This window comes from Barbatula barbatula, assembly GCF_947034865.1.
Source record: "Barbatula barbatula genome assembly, chromosome: 22".
Lineage (NCBI taxonomy): Eukaryota > Metazoa > Chordata > Actinopteri > Cypriniformes > Nemacheilidae > Barbatula > Barbatula barbatula.
Window position 1 is genome coordinate 11917782 of NC_136785.1, and position 20455 is coordinate 11938236.

Sequence of the window (20455 nt, forward strand, 5' to 3'; positions counted from 1 at the left end):
ATTGATAAAGATCATTTTAACATCCTTTTAACATTTTACATTGCATATTTTAGTCTATCTTATAGACATTGTATTTGTAACTCAGACACTAAAAATACAATTAAAACAGACACTAAACCTAAAATGTGCAAAAATTGTAGAAATGCTTGGAATGCGGAGCATTTAAATGATATTACCTGTATAATCCTGAGGAATTGTTCTCATTCTTGCAAATATTCTGGCAAATTATTTGTAAGAAGTCCAGTTCAAACACATTGATTGACAGCAATGTAAGTTAGCACATGGGTTTATTTTATAGATCATGTGTGAGGGGCGTTGATCTGCACAAAGATGGAAATGACCAAAAGGAAATGTACAGCAGACCTGTTCTGTTTGGCCAAAGCATGACCTATCTTTTCACTTTATGTACCCAAGAATAAATATCAGAACTTGAAAGTGTCCTGGCTTATCAAATGAGAATAAAAGAAATACATTTTTGCATGATATTGCCTGTATGTAATCCATGTACAAAACCTCAAATCATCTGTTAGGATTTAAGAAGTTACACCAGGGCTCTTACAGAGTTGTTAAAAATTCTTTGAAAAAAATCATCTAATGAATATATTTGATATTAAATGAATGAGATCCATTGTGTTAACAAATAAACACGAAAAAGTTACTGAGGGGGCACTCGGATTTGAACCGGGGACCTCTTGATCTGCAGTCAAATGCTCTACCACTGAGCTATACCCCCGTCCGAGAAACTAGGAGAGCAACTGCGTATACGTATATAATTTAGGCGTGAAATTGTCAATTCATTTTGGTTCTATTTCTGTTCTTGAGATACTTTACTTTTTGTAAATATGAAACATGATAACAATAACATAATTGTGTGTTATAGAAGAAATAGTGTGGCTTCTAACCGACCACAACGTCATTTTCTAACGCGTATAGATCACGTGATGACAGAATTTCCGGAAATTGACCGGAAGTATATTTTTGCTGATTGAACAGACGAGCTCGCTGAAAGATGGTAATGTACAGCTCTACTATAGCTTTTATTAACATTTCGCTCTTCATGTTTAGTTATTGGTTGTGTTTAATGTCTTCCCTTCTTTATTAAAGCACATGTTTAACTATTAAGATAACTTTCAATTGTGGTGTACCGGTGTTTAGCTAGCTAACGTAGCATAGCACATCCCATCTTGGCTTCTTGTTTATATTAAGCACAGGTCAGATACATTGTTCACAACGTGTAGCTATATGTCTCGACCTATTCTTATTATCCTCTATAAATATATGTTTTAATTCCAGCAATTATATTGCTACCAAGCTGTTAGCATGTAGGTGAATAATGATGCGTCATGGCCCACCGTACTTTCACTTTGTGTAGATGTTGGCTGTGAATGCTATTAATATGCAGGGTGGTAACTTTATAATACCATTTATAATGGTCATGCAAGGTCTACTCAACCGGTTAAATATTACGTTTTACAACAGCGTGTTTATAACGCTGTGTATGTTTTTGCAGAATACTCGTGGACTGCGCTCTCAGCTGAAGGACAGTGTTCCTGTGACAGGTCTTTGTCCACAGGCAGGTCCGTATGGGGTACAAGACGCACTACGTAGAGGGTAAGCTCCGAGTTTATTAACTTATAACCCTGGGTTACTGGTTCAAGTATGCTTTAATCCTTGTTTGTCGTCTTGATCTTAGGTTCTCTAGTGTAAAGAATGAGCTGCTTCCAAGTCATCCATTGGAGCTTTCTGAGAAAAATGTAAGTAGATTGTAGCGTTTCATTGTCTTTGTACATCACAATAGTCTTGCTAATAAAATTGACTTTTTGAGCATGTCATCCATCAGTGTTTGTCAGTTCATGCCATGTGAAGATTTATAATCATCTTGTATTGTGTGAAACCAGTTTCAGCTTAACCAGGACAAGATGAATTTCAACACACTAAGGAACATTCAGGGACTCCATGCACCACTCAAATTACAGATGGAGTACAGAGCAGCCAGACAGGTATTGTTTACAATGAATGACTTAAACGCCATCCTATAAGTGTTATACTTCATAGAACCAGAAACGCACTTTACATTGTGCTTCTCTCTGTTAGATTCAGCGATTGCCTTTCCTGCCAAGCTCAAATCTGGCCCTGGATACACTCAGAGGTAGTGATGACACCATTGGCTTTGAGGACATACTCAACGGTATGAGAAAACATCTTTAATAAAACACACATTATCTGGGAAGGAGCTTAGAAGTAGAGTTTGGTGTAGAAAAGTATGGTACTCATAACTCCTGTTGATTCTGAAGCCCGCCGTTATGATTATTACTTCTGCTTGATGTAATTTCACACTATTTTATCCTTTTCTTCAGATCCTGTCCAGTGTGAGATGATGGGTGAGCCGCACATCATGACTGAATACAAGTTTGGTCTTCTGTGAGGATGGTTCTTCTGCACTGTTTCCCCATAGCCTGATAAGATTGTGTGATGTGAACTGTTCTGTTTCTAATAAAATGTAAAATTCGATTTGTTGAGAAATTGGAAGTTTTTTTTGGCTTCATGACACATTGATCACTAAGCAGAATTAGTTTAAAATGACTGAACACTGGTATGAGTCTGCTTTATTCCAAGAACATTAGAACAATGTAGTTACGTACAAACGCTTGCATTTTAATACAAGTACTGTCAGCACAGAACAAGAGGATGTAGTATATACAAGGTGCGAAAAAGCAGCACAAAGATTCAGAAGCCATTGTTCGAGCATTATATATTGTGTATTTTAAGACTGAAGAAATCCAATGTTTGGATAACTTGTATGCAGAATAAAGTATAACAATGCCGTTTACATAATGAGTAATGTAGACTACTGATTTTCATGTCAATCATGCAAAATCAACATACGCAGTAGTCAAAAATACAAAATCTTAAAGCACACAAGCTTTCGAAATCAACATTTGAAAAGTAGTCATGCTTTATAGGGTGTCACAAAAGAATTTACCCCAAAAAATGATGAAATGCCATGAAAATAATCAATCCAGCTTTTCTTCCTGGAAGAAATCTGCAGAATTGAGGTGTTCCTGAAACTTCTCATAGTGCTTGATGAAAAGAAAGAAATAAGAAATAAAATGAGGACAAAAATAGTATTACCATAATTATACTATACCTTAAAATCTACATTCACTTTTGTAAAATATCATGCCGGACAGCAACATTTTTATTTAATATTGTTAAAGAAATCCATACCTCAGTGATCCATCCTCCCTCTTGCAATTTGGCAAACACTTTGTTGACTGTGTCTTTAACTGGTTCGTCTTCCTCTCCATCCTTATCCCCTTCTTCTCCAACCTTCTGAGCTTCTAAAGCTGTACGACACCTCTGGAAGAGATGGTACTTAAAGTGCTTCAAGGCATGGTAGACCTCAGTTCGACTCGCACAGACAGAGCCAACAAAGAAACACTGTTGACAAAAACAGAAAACCAAAAACCGCATCATCCACATCATGCTCTATTCATGCATGATCTGTATTTTTAAAGAGACATATAGAAACCAGCTAACCTGTGAGTCATCAGGCATAAAGTGATCCTCCTGCAGGCTGTTGTTGTGATACAACTGCCCTGAAAGCCGTACGCTAAAGCGGCCGGTTCTGTGGAGCTCGCAAGCTTCACATCCCTTCGAATGGACCTTTGTCTCCAAAACCCGCAGTGTGGGGTAACACTCTACCCGTTCCTTTTAAACAGAGACATCAAAATATACAAATGTCAATCCACACCTTCTTTCCATCAACAAATAAAGTTCTAAGCAGTTGTACTCGTCTCATAAAAACAGAACATTTGCTTTGGCGTACTTTGTAGCGTTCTTTCCAGCGGCTCCTCTGCTTCAGGTTCTCCAAGCGGGGGAGAACCAATCGCTCGTCAAAATGATGCAACGATGACTTCATCTCTTGGGCGTACCGTTTTGTTCGCTCGCCACCTGCAGTCATTGATATAAAGTGAGAAAGTACTAGGAAGCCCACGGGAAGAGTGAACCAAACCTCTTCAGTTACGCAGTTTTTTCCCATAGTAGTTTTTCTTTGGTCCATTTGCTTCAGATTTGGCTTTCAATAACTCAACAAGGCCAGAAACCCACATATTGTTCTTGAATGTTTCAAAACAAAACTGCTTTTAGGCATGTAGGGTTCAATTAATGAGGACCTGTGTTTGGGTTATACATGTAGAAAAATTCTTAATATAAACTATGGTGTCTTTTTTAAACGTTTAGGGGCGGTTTCTCGGACAGTGCTTAAGCCTAGTCCCAGACTAATTTAAATGTTAGAGGTGTCTTATTCGACAACAACTTGCACTGAGATATCTTAAAATCATCAGTGTGATTGTGTTTTGTCTCAAGATGACCACCAGTAATGTTTCTTGTAAAGTATATTTTTAAAAACGACTTAAATATTCTAATTTAACCAAGGCCTTGTCCTATTTTCAGATAATCCCTGTCCGGGAAACCGCCCCATTACGGCTACAAACAAAACAAAGGCAAAAAACAAAACTTCATAAACATACTATAAAGTGACTTGAGGAAGGTTGAGTCCAGTACATTGATCAGCAAGGCTTTGACCACCACTTGAAAATGTGTGCGCTGAGATCCTGTGATAACTGAAAAAGGAAAAGAAACCAAGGCTCAGAAAATGTATCAAACAAAACCTAAATCACAAATATGAGGATTCCATATTGCAAACAAAACAAAACAAAGAACCAAAGGTCGTACATTGGCGTGGAAGGTGAGAGAGAAAGGCCATATCTTTTTCCTCCCCCTCTTCCACCGGCTCTCCCCCCTTCTTCTTTTCATCTTCCTCCAAAATAAAGTCCTTCAGACTGTCACTGTCGGCAAGTTTTTCCTCCTCGCTGCTGTTCAGAGGACTGCCATTTTCTTCCACACTAGATTCATCCTCTGATTCATCTGCTTTACCTGGCTCTTCCCGTTCGTCTCCTTTAACTTCCTCTTTCTCTGCCTCCTCTTCATCTGAACCCTGATCAACGAAAACATGAAGACATCAAGCTTTAATACTTTTCTTGACTTTTTATCCTGGCATATTTGTTCCCTGCTCAAAAAAGCACAATAGAAACCCATCACAGAAATTCTAAATGTATTTGTGTAATGGAAAATAACGGTGTCTTCTTGAACCAATAGAACACCATTAAATCACATAAAGGAACTGTGTAATGGTACACAGTTTATTATTCATATTCTTTTATTTGTAATGAAAACCATTAGATATTGTATGGCATTATAGCAGTGTTAACTCACCATTGTCCTACGCCTGCGACGCACAGTGCCCGACTTTCTCTTCTTTGACAGCTCCATGAGTTTATTCTTCCTCTCTCTTCTTTTGGCCGCAGCTCGTTTCACCTCAGCCTCTCGCTCCTTCTTCTTCAGAGCCTCGTCCTCTGAATCTTCCGGCAGTCTGAGGCGCTTTCTCTGCAGCGCTCTTCTGAGCGGCTCTCCGCCGACATCGCTGGAAGAATCGCTCGAGTCGTCATTTAAAGCGGTCGCGCTGACGGATCTTTTCCTCTTTCTTCGGGACACTGCGGACTTCTCGTCCGTTTCGCTGCTGTCGTCGCTGTCGCTCGCCCGGGCTCTGTATGAGCTGTCAGAGCTACCGGGCTCATCATCGGACGTCCGGTATTCGCTTTCTGATGCGCTGGTCGTGCTGGCGTACGAACCCTCGTCGCTGTCATCCAACATGCGATCAATGGGATTCACACGAGTCTTCTTCTTATCGACGCGAGTCTTGGGAGGCGCGTTTTTTCGCCGGAGCCCAAAGAGCTTTCCTACGCTTTTCATCATTTTGGCGAAGATAACGTGGTGTTTTGATTTAACAACTCTGTACAACGGTGGTGTATTTTTAAACGGATTCAATATTTGCACAATGATCTGAATCTATAGCGACATGATTAGCAACAGGAAGATGCCTCTGACATCAATGCACGTCTCATGAAAGACTACTCCGATATTAATACATAATAAGATATTGAATATGGCATGCACTTACAAAGATCACAGTCACAATGTGTCTATAATCAATATTTCACGAGTGATTTTAATAAATCTGGTTAACGGAATATAAAATTTCCCTCCAGTCGCCAATAACATGATGGGGGCGTGTCTGTGTTTTTCTGGAGACGCACTTCCGCCCCCGACATCACGTGAGCTGAAAGAACAGCGCCACCCAAAGACGAGGAGAACTCTTTTATTGAAAGTAAAATGTAAAGACATCCTTTGCAAAACAAAGAAAAAGAACGAAAGAAAGAAAGAAAAGGTTTTGCCATATTAATAAAAACATCAAACCTTTGCTTTTATCTGTATTCATGTTACAATTTAAAACAAACATTTATTTTTAAGGCATATTATATGCAGTATATTTCATTTAGAAGGGGTTATGCCAAATGAAAATGTTATTTTTTATTAAAGAATTATATAATAAAACTGAAGTGTACATATGATTATTAATATAACTCACAACAAGCAAGGAATTTATTTAATAAATTTGTAACATTCTTTACATTTTTGTTATTTTATTTACAGTAACACACAACAAAGGAAAACATATTTCATTTCTTCTTTATTCCATAAACATTTGATTTTCTATATCATAACTAAATTCATATGTATAATAAAAGTAGGCCCTGGTTCAAACATTGTTGTTGTATACATATGCAAAACGATATATTGAATTATTAATATTTATTTTATTTAGTATTTTTTGAATGTCTTTTCATTTCAAATCAATCTCCCAAATATTGCAAATATTTATTGCTGTGCCCAGACTAGAATTGCCCCATCAGAGCCTGCCGATACAAGGTATTCCCCTTTATGATCAAAAATGACGCTCTGAACTGCATCCTCGTGACCTTTTAGACTTGACACATGTAAAGATGCAATTTCCACCATTTTCACAAAGCCATCATTACTTGCAACTGCCAGCATTCTTCCATTTGGACTGAAGGCCACTTGATTGCTTGGATGAGGTCCGGTGTCCATGGTCACCATAGCCGATACATTCCTCACATCCCATAAATTGACCACCCCAAAAGAGTCGCACGATGCAATCGTGTCACCCATGGCATTGAACGTTGCATGGTTACATGAATGCTTGTGCCCATAGAAAGTCTGAGCACACAATCCAGCACGGGCATCCCAAAGAGAGAGGGTCTTGTCTGCAGAGCAGGTGAGTAGAATGTTTGAGTAGGGCAAGAAATAAATGCTGTTCACTGAGTCGACGTGTCCGCGCAGTGTGCAGCGACAACGCTCGCTGTTCAAGTCCCATACTTTGGCTGTGTTGTCCATAGAACAAGAGGCCACGAAATCGCCACAGGAATGGAAGGAGCAGCCCCAGGTGGCATGGATGTGTCCTTCCAAGCTAAGCACGCATCGACCTTGAGCAAAGTCCCAAATCTTAACTGTGGTGTCCCCACTTGTTGTACCCAATAAACCACCGCTGGGATGGAAACTACAGGATGATAGCCAATCGGTGTGACCCTCACCGGTCATGACCATCTCTCCGTTTGGTATTACCCATAATCTCCAAAGCTGGTCATCGCTTGAGGAAGCTACTATCATTTTTCTGGGATGAAGCGCGAGGAAGCTCATTGCCATAGAGTGAGCTTTGAAAGACTTTGAGAGAGAAAAGTTGGATGACTTGGTGTTCAGAGTTTTTATTTGTGCCAAATAGGGATTGACACGAGTGTTCGCTGGGAATTCAGAGTCTTTGGGGTGTTTTGCAATGTCACAGGGCGGTATTTTCTTCTGAATTTTCTCTCCAACTGTTGTCGTTGTTTGGGTTCCTGGGGTAGTTTGGACCTGGCAGACAGCTCTGTCTCTCTCCAGACTAACCAGCATCTTCTGTTTCAGAGCCGTCTGATACTTCTCATTCAGTTGTCTAAGAGCAGGCTCATAAGATGCGTAGTGCTTCTTCAGCTTTCTTAAATCCTCAATAAGCCTGTTTTTCTCCTGAAGTACACGCTTGTGCTGCATCCTATGGAAGTCTCTCTCGCGCTGAAGTTTCACTATGGTCTCCCCAGCTTCAAATGCAGCCTGTTTGTAGCTGTCTCGTTCTCTTTGTACATTCTTTAACTCGTTGTCCAGGAACTGGTTGTGCGTATAGGCATCTGGCACAAGCTCTGCATGGTCTGTTTTCAGCAAGCCTTTCTGCAGCATCTCAAACCATTCCGTTTGGAAGCAATCTAGTGTTCTTTCCATACCCATTTTAACCAGATAATTGCGGAGGAAGTCATCCACCACCTCGGGTATTGTAGAAACTGGTAGCTTGGCTGAAGTGACCCTCTGCGTTGCGCATTCGGTGCCATCGAGTCGATCCCGAAATGCTTTGACCGCGGTTTCCAAGTCCTCTTCTCCCTCCGTTACGCTGAGTTCGTCCTCAACAGCAACTTCTTCATATTTGTATTCATCATCGGAGTCATCGGGAATTAAAACTTGCTCGAGGTAATATTCATCTACGTCGTATTTGGCTGCCATTTTCAGCAATGATTGTTTATTAGCAGCGTAGCGCGTTACGAAGTTTGTGTAGATACTGTTTCCATAGAGACCATGTCGCGTGACTGTGAAAACCGCATTTGCATGAACACTGAACTGTAAAAATCGTACTTTAAAAAACAAATGTTTACATTAAAAATAAGCTGATTGAAACAGATTAAATAACCTATCAATGCATAGGCTACAGCCTAATTAAAATGTACAGAGTTGTGACTTGTTTTGTGACTTTGATCTTTCTTCTTCAACGAAAATCATATAATGCTATAAATCATAACAATGTATTTCTTACATTTTTTCATTCACTTCAGTGAAGTGCGACGAGATGGCTTTAACAGCAGGTGGCGCACAAGGCGCAGTGAGCGCGCTCCGCTCCTGAACTCTACAACAAACCTATATGTAGTAGGCCTATGATTACAAATCTTTGATAGGTCTACCTTTGTAACTGTTCTGAGTAAAACGTCTATTAAACCTTTTGTTTTAAGGTAAATTAGGATTAAAGTCCAGTAGGCTTGTGTTTTTTTTTACCAGAGGATTGAAACAATATGCCTATAGGCCTATAGTCTGCCCTACCAATTACACTCCTATATTTATAATAAGAGGTTATTTTTATTCTCGAATACCATTTAAAGCAGACAAAACTCTAATGTCAAATCGAAAGCGTGTTGGGTCTTTAAAGTAGAGCGCACAGACCGAGGCAGTGCCTTTCACCGGCTAACCAATCAGAAGCCGCAGATGAGTTTTGGAAGCTGTAGCATCAGTACAAAGGTCCGCGTGCGTGAGCCTTCGCAACCATCAGTCATCGAGAGCAGTGCCTTCGTGGAAGTAAGAGATATGAGCAAAGAAGCAGAGGGCGATAAGACAAATCAAACAAACTACACATCTCCGAATTTGTTGTCCTCATATTGCATTGACAATATCATCGGGAACAATCCAGTATCAGACGGTTACGCAGGAGAGCGCACTTTGGCAGCTCAAAGTAAGTTTCTGCAGTGTTAGCCATGTTTAATAACCGACAACGAAGTGTGTCTGTCTGCTTAGTTGTTTATTTATGTATTGCATGTGTGTGTTTGTAAGTTCAACAATGTTAATAGCCATCCTAACCTATCTAAATGTATCCTCTTTAACGTGACTCTTGGAATAAGAGTAATTGATTCAATTTCTAAATGAATTGTCGCGTTAACTATTCTAACAAAAACGTATCTGCTCACAGCAATAACGCTAAACAGTTTGTGGACCCTTCAAACGGACATGCACCTGCCGCCAAAACTCCGCCGCCCCTTTTCCCCCTTGACCAGAATGACGGAGATGTACAAGGAAATTCACACGGACGACAGTGAGGCAGCCGAGCCACGAGAACTGCATAAACCCCGTGAACACTTAAGAATCACACAGGCTCCAGTAAGCATCAGTCGCACTAAACCATTTAACGAACCCGTGTCTCCGGCGCAAAGACCAGAGGAAGAAGAAACAGAAAACGAAGGATGCAGAGAGACGCGACCGATGGGACTTCAGGAGCGAGAGACATACGTGAAGAACAGTGAGGAAACTGCTTTATCAGCGGGGAGTGACACTGAAGATGGTGTGTTAAAACGAAAGCAGAGGAGATATCGGACTACATTTACAAGCTATCAGCTTGAGGAGCTGGAAAGAGCTTTCCGAAAGACTCACTACCCAGATGTGTTCACAAGGTAACACTAGGCTGATCTCTAAAATGCAGAGGTAGAAAAAACATATCATTTGAAATATAGAAATTTGGCCATCTGAGTACAATACATTATTTTCAAAAATAATATAGAGTATAGTGGTTGTAAATATGATTTGATATATTTCTTTCTAGTTTCGTTTAAAAGTACATTCTTTTATGTTTAGGCTATATCGGACTTTTATTGTAATGCATTGGCACGAAGCAGGACTTTAAACATTCATTGGATGTTATTATTACTAATCTTCATTATGGTTTTAAAATAAACGAATTAATAAATACATTCTTTGAAAAATCATTGGCATTTGGCAGTAAAAATAAAAACACGGTTTTTGTATTTTTAGGGAGGAGTTAGCAATGAGATTAGACCTGACAGAGGCGCGTGTGCAAGTAAGTATTGTGACTTTCTTTTCAATATCAACAGGACATGTATACACTTCAGCAATAGACATTTTAATATAATAATAACAACATTTCTTCAATTCAATATTTATTATGTTTTCAGTGTTTCATTATAGGTTTAGCACAATTACAATATTATTGTTCACAGATTTTCTGTCAACATTTTTGCATTAATAAACGGGCAGCAGTTCAGTTATGCAGTAGGCCATCGACACATATCGTTTCCAATGGATTGAGTAGATGCTTCCATATATGGATTTCATAAATGTATCAAATAACTGACAACACCTTCATTTGGAATATTAAATTAATAGTTTAACAATAAACCATAATGCAAAATATTAAATCATATTAATATTTTATAGTTTAACAATACACTTTAATAAATTGTCCCTGAATATATAATTTCTGGTCAAAGATTATATTTAAATGGGTAGTTCACCCAAAAACAAAGAAATCTGTCATAATTCACTCACCCTCCAGTTGTTCCAAACCTGTATTTATCCGTTTAACACAAAGAAGGATATTTGTAACAACGTTCTCAACTCACAGTTCTGAAGCACCAGAACTTTCCAAAATTCCTCAAAATATTTTCTTCTGTGTTCAACGGCACAAAAAAGTTCTTATATGGTAGTAAATGGTGTCCCAGAACTTTCAGTTAATGAGTAATTCATAAAAGAATTTTCATTTTTGGGAGAACTGTCCCTTTAAGTACTGCGCTCCAAACGTTTTGCAGGTCATTGTCTTAACAACATGTATACCTAAACATAAAAGGCATTCTTTAACATATTATTTTGCTCTCAAGGTCTGGTTCCAGAACCGACGTGCAAAATGGAGGAAAAGGGAAAAAGCAGGGGTCCAGTCACACACTCTAAGCATTCACTATCCCGGATCTCCTCCTCCTGTACAGCCCCTGTGTCATTACCTGAGTGGGAATCCTTTTGTCCCAAACCCACATCCATCTATTGATCCAGCTTGGCCTGCCCTTCAAAGACTGGCTCAGCCACCCACAGGCTCTTCTTCACCCCACAGCATCAGTGCTCTGTTAGGGGCAGCCATGTTTAGACATCCTGCTTTCATCAATCCCACTTTTGGGAGGTAATCCTAATCTGCTTCTTTCACAAAAATAAAGGCTTTATTATTTACATTTATCTGTATTATCTATACTGTTACCCCCTCTGGTTTTGCATTGTGCTTGTTATGCTTTCTGTCACTTACATCAGTTGAAAATTGGATTTATGCACAATTATAATATTCTGTTTTCATTTTTTTATCAGACTGTTTACAGGGTTAGGTCCAATGGCACTGCAAAGGATACCCCTTCCTGCCATGGAGGGTCCTATTCAACCCCGCTCCCACATCAGCAATAACCTTCTGTCCTCATCACCCTCATCCCCATCGGTGGACATCCGTGCTTCCAGCATAGCTGCACTGCGTCTTAAAGCAAAGGAGCATTCTGCTCAGCTGACCCAGATCTCAGATCAGTGCTGAAACACAAACATTTTTCTATGAGATGACAAAAGACCAAAGCAATAGCTGAAGAGTTACTAAATAAAAGCAAATAATAGATATCTCTGGAAGTTAAATTATTAGCGCTGAATGGTTGTGGACTGATCCATAGATATATGTATCACAATTTTTACAGCCTACATATGCATGTATGAATTATTATGTGACACAAATATCGCTTTGTCTAGGTTTGTTGTGCGGTGAGCACTGAAGATCTTGTTTTATTACTTAAATGTAATTTCTTAATATTACGATTTGTGATAAATGCTGCACTTTCCGTGTTGACGGGATAGGACTGAAGAGTGAGATGACTTTGCCATTACAATGAGCTTTATTTATGTTTATCAAAATTTTGAGCCCTCATATTTCAGGGAAAGAAGTGTTTTAACCATATGTTTTGTTGACTAATGAACCAGCGAATATTAAGAAATTGTGAAAACGCACAAATAAAATGAACCAGAAATTACCCGTGGTTGCTTTTTCTTGGTCCATAAGAAATATAAATCGTTATGACGTTCGTGTTTGTTGTTAATGCTGTAAATAAATAAGTATTAGAAATTACATAATTTCAGGTCAGGCTACAACAATTGGGTACACCCTTTATTTTATTGAATTAATGTATTACTTTTTTATTATCCTTTATGTGGTACGGTGTTGGGAAAAATATATGTTTTTAATGCGTTAAAACACAAAACACGTTCTGTTCAGTGGTTTTTATAAATGAAATTTATTGAACACAATAAAAAAAACGCATTTTATATTTAATATATGCAGATAGGCTATATAAATATACCTGCAATAAAACAAACACACACACAAAAAAAAACGTATTCGAAAAAATTATAAAATAACATGCTGAACTAAAGACATTTGTCAAATGTTTCGACAAATTGCCAACCAAACTGAAGCTTTTCTGAAGCTTTTGCAATAGCATGCGTTGAAAACGAAATGGAGCTTTAACGCCTCCATAGGTGTCCATGTAATCTGGGCATTAATGGCAAATACTTGTTTTCACTATTCATGCAAATTAAGAGGCTTACATCAGCTTTCTGCTTTTCGTTCGTGTCGTAAAGCCTGAAAATCGAGTTGTTAAATCTATTCCAGTTGAAAACCACTTTTTTCACTTCATCCTAACTAAGCCGTCATCCAATTAGTTTGGTCTATACGGCGATTTGTCATTTTGGCCATTGAAAGAAAAGCATTAGCGCCATGAAACGAGACTAGTGTGACATCTTAAAGCAATGAATAATATACAAAAATAATGTCGTACTTAAGGCTTGAAACGCTATTCGGATTCATCTATTGAGGGATTACCATGTTAAATATTGAATGGTCAATTTAAATCAACCGGATTTAGAGACTACACACAAAAAAAGAACTGAACATTTTCAGGGGTCGCTATTGTGAGTCCTATGGTTGTGTTGTGACTTGTTGATTAGTAGCAGGATTACAGCAAGTATTCTTGTTCTAGTGCAGGTGTCTTTATAAGCCACTTTAACAATAAGCTCAAACACCAGTTAATGAAGTTGTGGGAGCGCCCAAGAGAGATCAAAGAAACCTTTAAAACCTAGAAACAAAAGTACATTTATGATTCATTTTCATAATGTTTTTCATAAATTAATAAAAATGTAATAATTTCACTTACTTGCATCAAAGCAGGGACATAAATCAGCTTAAACAAATAATAAATGTAGATATGGGACCAGTATACCACTACAGAAGTACAATTTATCTTTCTATCTCTATCTATCCATCCATCCATCCATCTATCTATCTTATAATGTACTAAATATTATAATATTTTATAACAATATATTTTAATATATATTTTATATTTTGTTCTTTACATTATCCATTTTCCTAAAAAAAACCCGAGACAATCCAGCACTATCCAGCTGTGAAAACTGTTCCAAAGAAGATGCAACGGAAATTCGACGGAAAGAGTTTAGTACCATTACTTTTTAGAATTCATAGGAAGGGAAAACTCAAACAATAATCAAAGTAGGAATGAAAACACGTAGAAAGGCTTCATCATACATAAATGCATGCCATCTTGAAACTCTTATTTCTGCTGTATATAGAATGCATACTGTGCACAGCATGCACATTGTGGATGCATTGAATGTGCATGCAAAATGAGAAGTATACAGCAGAATACTGTATTCTACAAAGCAATGCACTTGAGATGCGCATGTTGGCTACCAACATTTTATGGCATGGATGTATTTCACAATAGAAACACGTGGATTCTTAACCACTTGAGAGCTTTGTGTTGTTTATTCCTGCTGTCTTTTTTGATACCACTGTTTTCTGATTCTCCACCACCCCCTAATGACCCGTTAGGGCTCCTTCTCGTCTATTACAGCTCCACCACATCTGCTGAACTGACCCCTCGGCTGTCTTTTCAAACTCTTAACCCTGCAGCTCTTTCTGTTTCACTCAGCAGAAAGGACCGCATGTAAATTTCTCCCCAATCACAGCAATAGCAGGTATCTCCACTGGCTACACGGTGAAGGGTAGCAATCGGGGATAATTGAGTGCTTTTCATAGTGAGCCTGGAGCATTCACTTCCATTCAACACCCGGCCATTCACCGCATAATCACTCTTTAAACACGCCCAATTTTCTGGGGAGTAAAGTCCTGTTATAATTCTGCTTAAGTGTATTCGGAAATCATACCCCCTTTGAGCCGAGATCATTTAAATCAAATCCTTTCATGGCAACTGACGGTTTTTGCGCTGCCGATCCAGTGTAATTAATTGTTGAAGATTAAGCCGGAATATGACTAAATAGAAGGTTATTATGTTTGGAAAGGGGTGAAATGATCTTGCGCGCTGCACGGAGACGTCTGCGCGAGCTTCGTTCAAATGTCTTTGTTTTTCACGTTGTTTGCTTTGTAAAGATGAACATAAATTGACGCAAAGCATCAGTTTAGTGGGGGCGGAGTGTTTCTTGTACGTTGGTTATTGCAGGTATATGATTCTTCTGCAGTGTGCAAGAGACACAAGTTCGCTTGTCAAAAAACTCACAAAACTTTTGACTGAAACGAGATTTATAGACGGTTTCACCGGACGTTTGTTCGTTGGCCTGAGTTAACTTCCGGGCTGTGTTTGTTTTTCGGCCTGGCTAGTTGCTTAATGTAACTATTTCTGTTTTATTAAATTTTTATATTACTATTTTATTGTATAATAATGGTATTAAAGACAATTTGTGGAATTTTATTGTATATCAATTGTATTTAATAATCAATTTGTTGAACCGGTAGTGTAACTTTGTCGCATTTACATTCAACAAAGTAGCCTAATGGTTCTCGGCAGCCTACTCCAAAATAATACTGACTACTGTTAACCTGCACGCTAATATTATTTACTTGTCATTTATTTTGCTTGTTTTCACAAATAATCTACACGGACTCTATTATTTGCCGTACCCTTTGTGTAAAATGCATGCGCAGTAACGTTTGTTAATGCTGTTGCTTTGAAACCGTCCTAAGGGAACACAAAATGATTTGTTACGTTTTTTAAAGATGTTGAGTGACATTCTTCACCCTTATAGAAAAAAAGAACTATGATTTTATGGTAGTAAAAGAGAAGTGATCATGATTTGTTTGGGTGATTTTAACAACAAATATTACAGGCCTACTGTAGTGCGACCATGGTACTTTTTTGGTTACTACGGTTTGATTACAAAAACATAAAAAGTTACGGTACATGTGGGTTAAACTATGGCGAATATAATATTCAAAGTGCTATGAAATTTTTAGTATTTAATTTAAAGCTAAACTGTTAAGTCTAGCAAAATATTAATCTCCCAACTTGATTGACATCTAAAAATCTGACCCCCGTCATCCCTACGCCCTCCATCCATCACCATCTTTGTGTTTCTTTTTCTCAGTGGGTTTTTGTCATTTTTCATGTTGTTGTGTTTTAAATTCAAGTTGCTTTAAAGATGCATTCTCAATTTCAGTTATTTGATCATTTTCCTGTCTTCTCTAGTTCTTCTCTCAGCAGCGCATCTGAGCCTCTGAATTCTGATGTGACTCCTGCTGAGTGGAAACTATTGGCCGGTTGATAGAAAATGGAGCAACACAAATTCTTCATCATACAGTACCGGCGGAGTCCATGCTCAAATAATGACACATTTTTCTCAAAGTGATTATGGATTGACGGCTGACTCTTGAGTTCAAACATTGAATTGTGTTTCATGTCCCCTTGAGCTCCCCTCATCCAGCATCGTTTCAGAAAACAAGCTGCATTGTAGGTTTTAAGGCTGACACGTTTTTATTGTTCCAGTCGATTTGGAAACGATGATAAATTATGAATATTACGCATTACAGTCAAAACAATTCAGATGGATTATAAAGTGAGAATGGAGCTATTGCTCAGGGGGATCTGATTGTCAAGGTCCAAATGAAAGGTGCTGTGTGTCATTTTTTGGAGGATGTATTGACAGAAATGCAATATAATAATGTCTCCAGAGGTGTATAAAGACCTTACATAATGAAGCTGTAGTGAGGTAGGCGGGACGAGAGCCGGAATTCAAGGCCTACAGCTGACACTCGTATCACGGAGGAGGAGATTGGGAGCATAAGAGGATGAGCGACCGAACTGACAGTGAGAGAGGACCAGGCATGGACTTTATGTTGTGTTTTAGTGTTTGTTTATTTTATTTAAAGTTGTTTTACGTTCGCCGGTTTTACGTTCATTCCTTCCTTTTATTGAACCTTGTTACAGAAGCGTTATGTTTTTACCTTAGAATGAGCTATTTCTATCTACATATAAATCCCTTGCATGGAATTCACCATGTTGTTTCTACAGTAGCCCTAAACAGTCAAACTGCTCTAAGAGCACGTTTTGTAAATACATTATCTCCTTCGGCAAAGAAGCAAAAAAGTAACAACATCTCAGTCCTGAGTCAGCTGCCGTGTAGTGCTTCGAAAGGCAGGGGTGACCATTGGAGTGAGCCGTTCCTAACCTCACCATTAGATGCTGCTACATTTCATACATTGGACCTTAAAAAATCAAAACAATTTAGATGGATCATAAAGTCAACTCAAGTCAAGTCAGCTTTATTTACATAGCGCTTTTTACAATTTGTTACAAAGCAGCTGTACAAGAAAACATTGACTATAAGTAAAAAATTGTAAGGTAATGCAAGTCAAAACACAGGTCAAATATCAGACAGACTATAAATTCCTATGCAGTGTTAATGAAATAAAACTATAAAATGATATAAAGTGGAACCATGGAACCATTGCTCAGGGGCAATGGCCCCTGAGAAAGAATTGACATAAAAAGAAATTTGCTATAGTTAGTGGTTGCCTTCTATCATCTTATTGATATTACTGGATGTCGTTGAGGAACATTATTGTATTATATGTTAACATTCTGTTGAATCGTGTTGATGTCTTGAATTAAAATGTAACTAACTATAGGCCTATCTAGTTAAATATCATTTCTGTAAAACTCAAACACACCATATCAATTTGTAGACTTTTTTGAGGTTAACTCCATACCTTGTATTAGCAAGCATTCCTCATAGCACAGGTCGATGCCGAATCACCTTTATGCAATGATTCACACCAAGAACCAATCTCGCTCACACCGTCTCTCTCAGCCCCCGCTCAGTCGGTTCTGTGTCAGTTTCCATTGTAACAAATTACAGCACAGCTCTGATATGAAGTCATTGTAACAGTGATTGCTAGCCTTTGAAAATCACCGATAGCGAGTCAATCAGCGACGCCACTCGAAGTGACTCCAGTGTGATTACCTTAGAGTGTGAAGTGTACAGGGTCTCTGCCAGGCTTACTTAATGTCTCTTTTAAGACCTTTCCTATCTATCGACGTGAAACTGAAAGAAATCACTGAAAAACTTGCTCACTCATTTAGGATTAGGAATCACTCCTTCATTGCAAAGTTGTTGAGAATCATTTGCGTAGAATATACGCCGTGCATAAAAAAATACAGCTTTTGGGGTAAATACTGCAGAGAAACACATCACCGTGAAGCCTTTGATCTGAAAATTACATCACTGACATTATGTTTTTAAAATGAATGTGCTAATACAGTCACTAAAATTCACATTGAATAGCCTGCGGTGTCACACAAACTCAACTTGTTTCTTGTCCGTGTCAAGACATACTAAAGGAAATGAAGAGAAAATTGGCGGAAAAAAATCGATTCCAGTAAGTGTTGACTCAATGGCAGTACTGAGGTCCTTCCATTGCATAATTACGCTTCCCAATGGGCAAGCATGATGAATACAGCAAATTAATATTTCTGTTATTGTCTGCTTGGTTTCATTTTGTCTATGTAAGTAGCATTTGATTTTCAGAGGGCGAGAATATACACGCTAGACCAGTCTAACCACTACGTCTTACTTTTGAAAGCACATCCACTTGTCCATTCCGGCATCTTCATTCTCAAGCCTTCCATTGACTGTGTCATTCAAAGGGAATTATACCTTCTTTGCTCACCACTGCTACCCAGCTGGTGCCCACGGGCAATTAGCCCAGTAAGCATAATTGCAGTAATTTGTTAAGCGCTATGGCAACCTCCATTTAGACCAGAGGTATGTCTCTATGCGTGCAAGAGTTATATCTGTTCAAGAAGGGCATATAGCCTGGGAATGTACACGTTGCAATGTAAATTTGCTTTAGTTCATCAACAGAGATCCAGAGAGCTGCTAATAGGAACAGCATCAGTGTGTCCAGCCCTGTTTGCTGTGATTAATGAGTGCTGTATGTTTAGATAGTGCTCTCTTCAAGCTTACAGACTGTCGCTATACAAACAATACCAATGCTATGAAGATTAGTTTCATCCTCTTTTCAAATACACATGAAAACCAATTCCTTTCGGTATCTCTTTTCCCATATTGTCTCCCAGAGTTACTCCAAATGGACATTTTGTACTATAGGGTGGATAAAGTCTCATGACATGGTCTTGTGAATTATTCTCGCCATCAGATTCTTACACACATATAAATATGTATTATGTGTATTAAAAGGGCAGTTTCAGCATTGTGGATGTGACAATTGCAATCAAAACATAAAATGTCAACTTTCAGGGAATGTTTTATTACCAATATATTGGATCATCTGTTTATGTTTACTTATTTTTATAGAGTATATCAGAAATCAGTCTATACATGTTTTCTATTTTTATAAAGGGGAAAAAAACATGGATGTTACTGTTTGTACAGACAACACACTATGGAATTTCTTTGAATTACAATGCACATGCAATAATACCCAACAAATGAAGAAAAAAATGTAATAGTTCTAATTTTCATGTGCCTGTCTATGACTCTTAGGAATACCCGGTTTGCCCCAGAACAGGTGTGATCCATGAATCGAAATAATGCACATTATATTGTGAAAACAGGGACATCTGCTGGTGAACTTTCAGAAGGTTGAGACGCACTTTCATTGTCAGAAATTCTCAGTATGCACTTTAAAGAAAGTATTTTTTAAAATAGCCTATTGTATTATGTCATTTCAGTATTTCAAAGATTTTGATATACTATACATAGGAATATACGTATAATATTTAATACAGTACTATAAACTAAGGGTAAAATATACAGATAAACAACAACAAATCAAACATTTAATTTAAGACTGAAAATTACTAACATTCACTAATTCACTAATATTAAGGAATATATCCTGATTTTAAGGTATAACTTTCTAACTGTCATAAGAACTGCGATTGTGGGGCAGTGGTATTGTGAAGATAATGTTGTGCTATAGCTCCACAAAGCTCAGTGTCCTAAAATATTACCCAACAATGATCTGAACTATTCCTATTTTAAAATGGAGTGTTATGTGTGAGTATGTGTGTGTGTACCTGCAGAGAGAGCTTCAGATTGCTGTTGACAGGACGTGAGAGGTTCATGTGTCCATTTGCAGACACTAGATTAGCAACATTATTTCTGACCAAACATATCCCACCTGTCCAAATCCCTCTGGTTCAGGGGTCACCGCACGTAAACAAATCACTTCCCGTCTCTAACCTACACACACATAGAGCAAAATAATTCACTGTGGACAAAAGCGAAATAAATTGATCGTGCCTTTTCAGGTTACCCTCTCATGAACAGTTAACCGATAAACCAATAAACACAATGATAAAGTGCAAGTGATGGTAGCAGACAGTATACCATGAACAGATGTCAGACGCAGTAGGCCCATCTTCCTAAAGAGTTGGAGAGGTTAAACAAGGTGATGATGAGCTAAAACACGAGCAGTGTTAAGACAGCCTAAACACTTTGTGAATAAGGCGAACATGATGGTTAACCAGCACATTCATAAAAAATGCAG

At 38.2% G+C, this 20455-nt stretch overlaps 4 protein-coding genes across 5 annotated transcripts; 2 read left to right on the plus strand and 2 right to left on the minus strand.

The window, feature by feature from the left end:
* The first annotated feature begins 940 nt into the window (after positions 1–940).
* Positions 941–2493, plus strand: pomp (proteasome maturation protein). The gene is made up of 6 exons (XM_079486170.1): positions 941–1012; positions 1511–1611; positions 1694–1754; positions 1899–2000; positions 2095–2188; positions 2358–2493. Exons 1-6 carry the CDS (start codon positions 1010–1012, stop codon positions 2423–2425), a joined length of 429 nt encoding a protein of 142 aa, XP_079342296.1. The 5' UTR covers positions 941–1009; the 3' UTR covers positions 2426–2493.
* ccdc82 (coiled-coil domain containing 82) lies at positions 2173–6174 on the minus strand. Of its 2 annotated transcripts, XM_079486169.1 has the most exons (8): positions 5278–6138; positions 4738–4999; positions 4533–4625; positions 3830–3954; positions 3541–3711; positions 3229–3441; positions 2984–3080; positions 2173–2490 (listed from the first exon to the last, which is right to left on the minus strand). In XM_079486169.1, the coding sequence occupies exons 1-7, from the start codon at positions 5815–5817 to the stop codon at positions 3015–3017; spliced, it is 1470 nt and encodes a 489-aa protein (XP_079342295.1). In that variant the 5' UTR covers positions 5818–6138; the 3' UTR covers positions 2173–2490; positions 2984–3014. The 2 variants fall into 2 exon arrangements, with proteins under 2 accessions (XP_079342295.1, XP_079342294.1); XM_079486168.1 differs by lacking the exon at positions 2173–2490 and having other exon boundaries at positions 2503–3080; positions 5278–6174.
* Positions 6175–6780: 606 nt separating this feature from the next.
* On the minus strand, positions 6781–8505 carry spag16 (sperm associated antigen 16; the record flags this gene model as incomplete). Its single annotated transcript, XM_079487062.1, has 1 exon — positions 6781–8505. One exon carries the CDS (start codon positions 8503–8505, stop codon positions 6781–6783), a length of 1725 nt encoding a protein of 574 aa, XP_079343188.1.
* A 750-nt stretch (positions 8506–9255) lies between these two features.
* Positions 9256–12118, plus strand: arxb (aristaless related homeobox b; the record flags this gene model as incomplete). The annotated part of the gene is made up of 5 exons (XM_079487063.1): positions 9256–9499; positions 9734–10211; positions 10570–10615; positions 11433–11725; positions 11905–12118. The coding sequence occupies 5 exons, from the start codon at positions 9256–9258 to the stop codon at positions 12116–12118; spliced, it is 1275 nt and encodes a 424-aa protein (XP_079343189.1).
* Positions 12119–20455: the final 8337 nt, after the last annotated feature.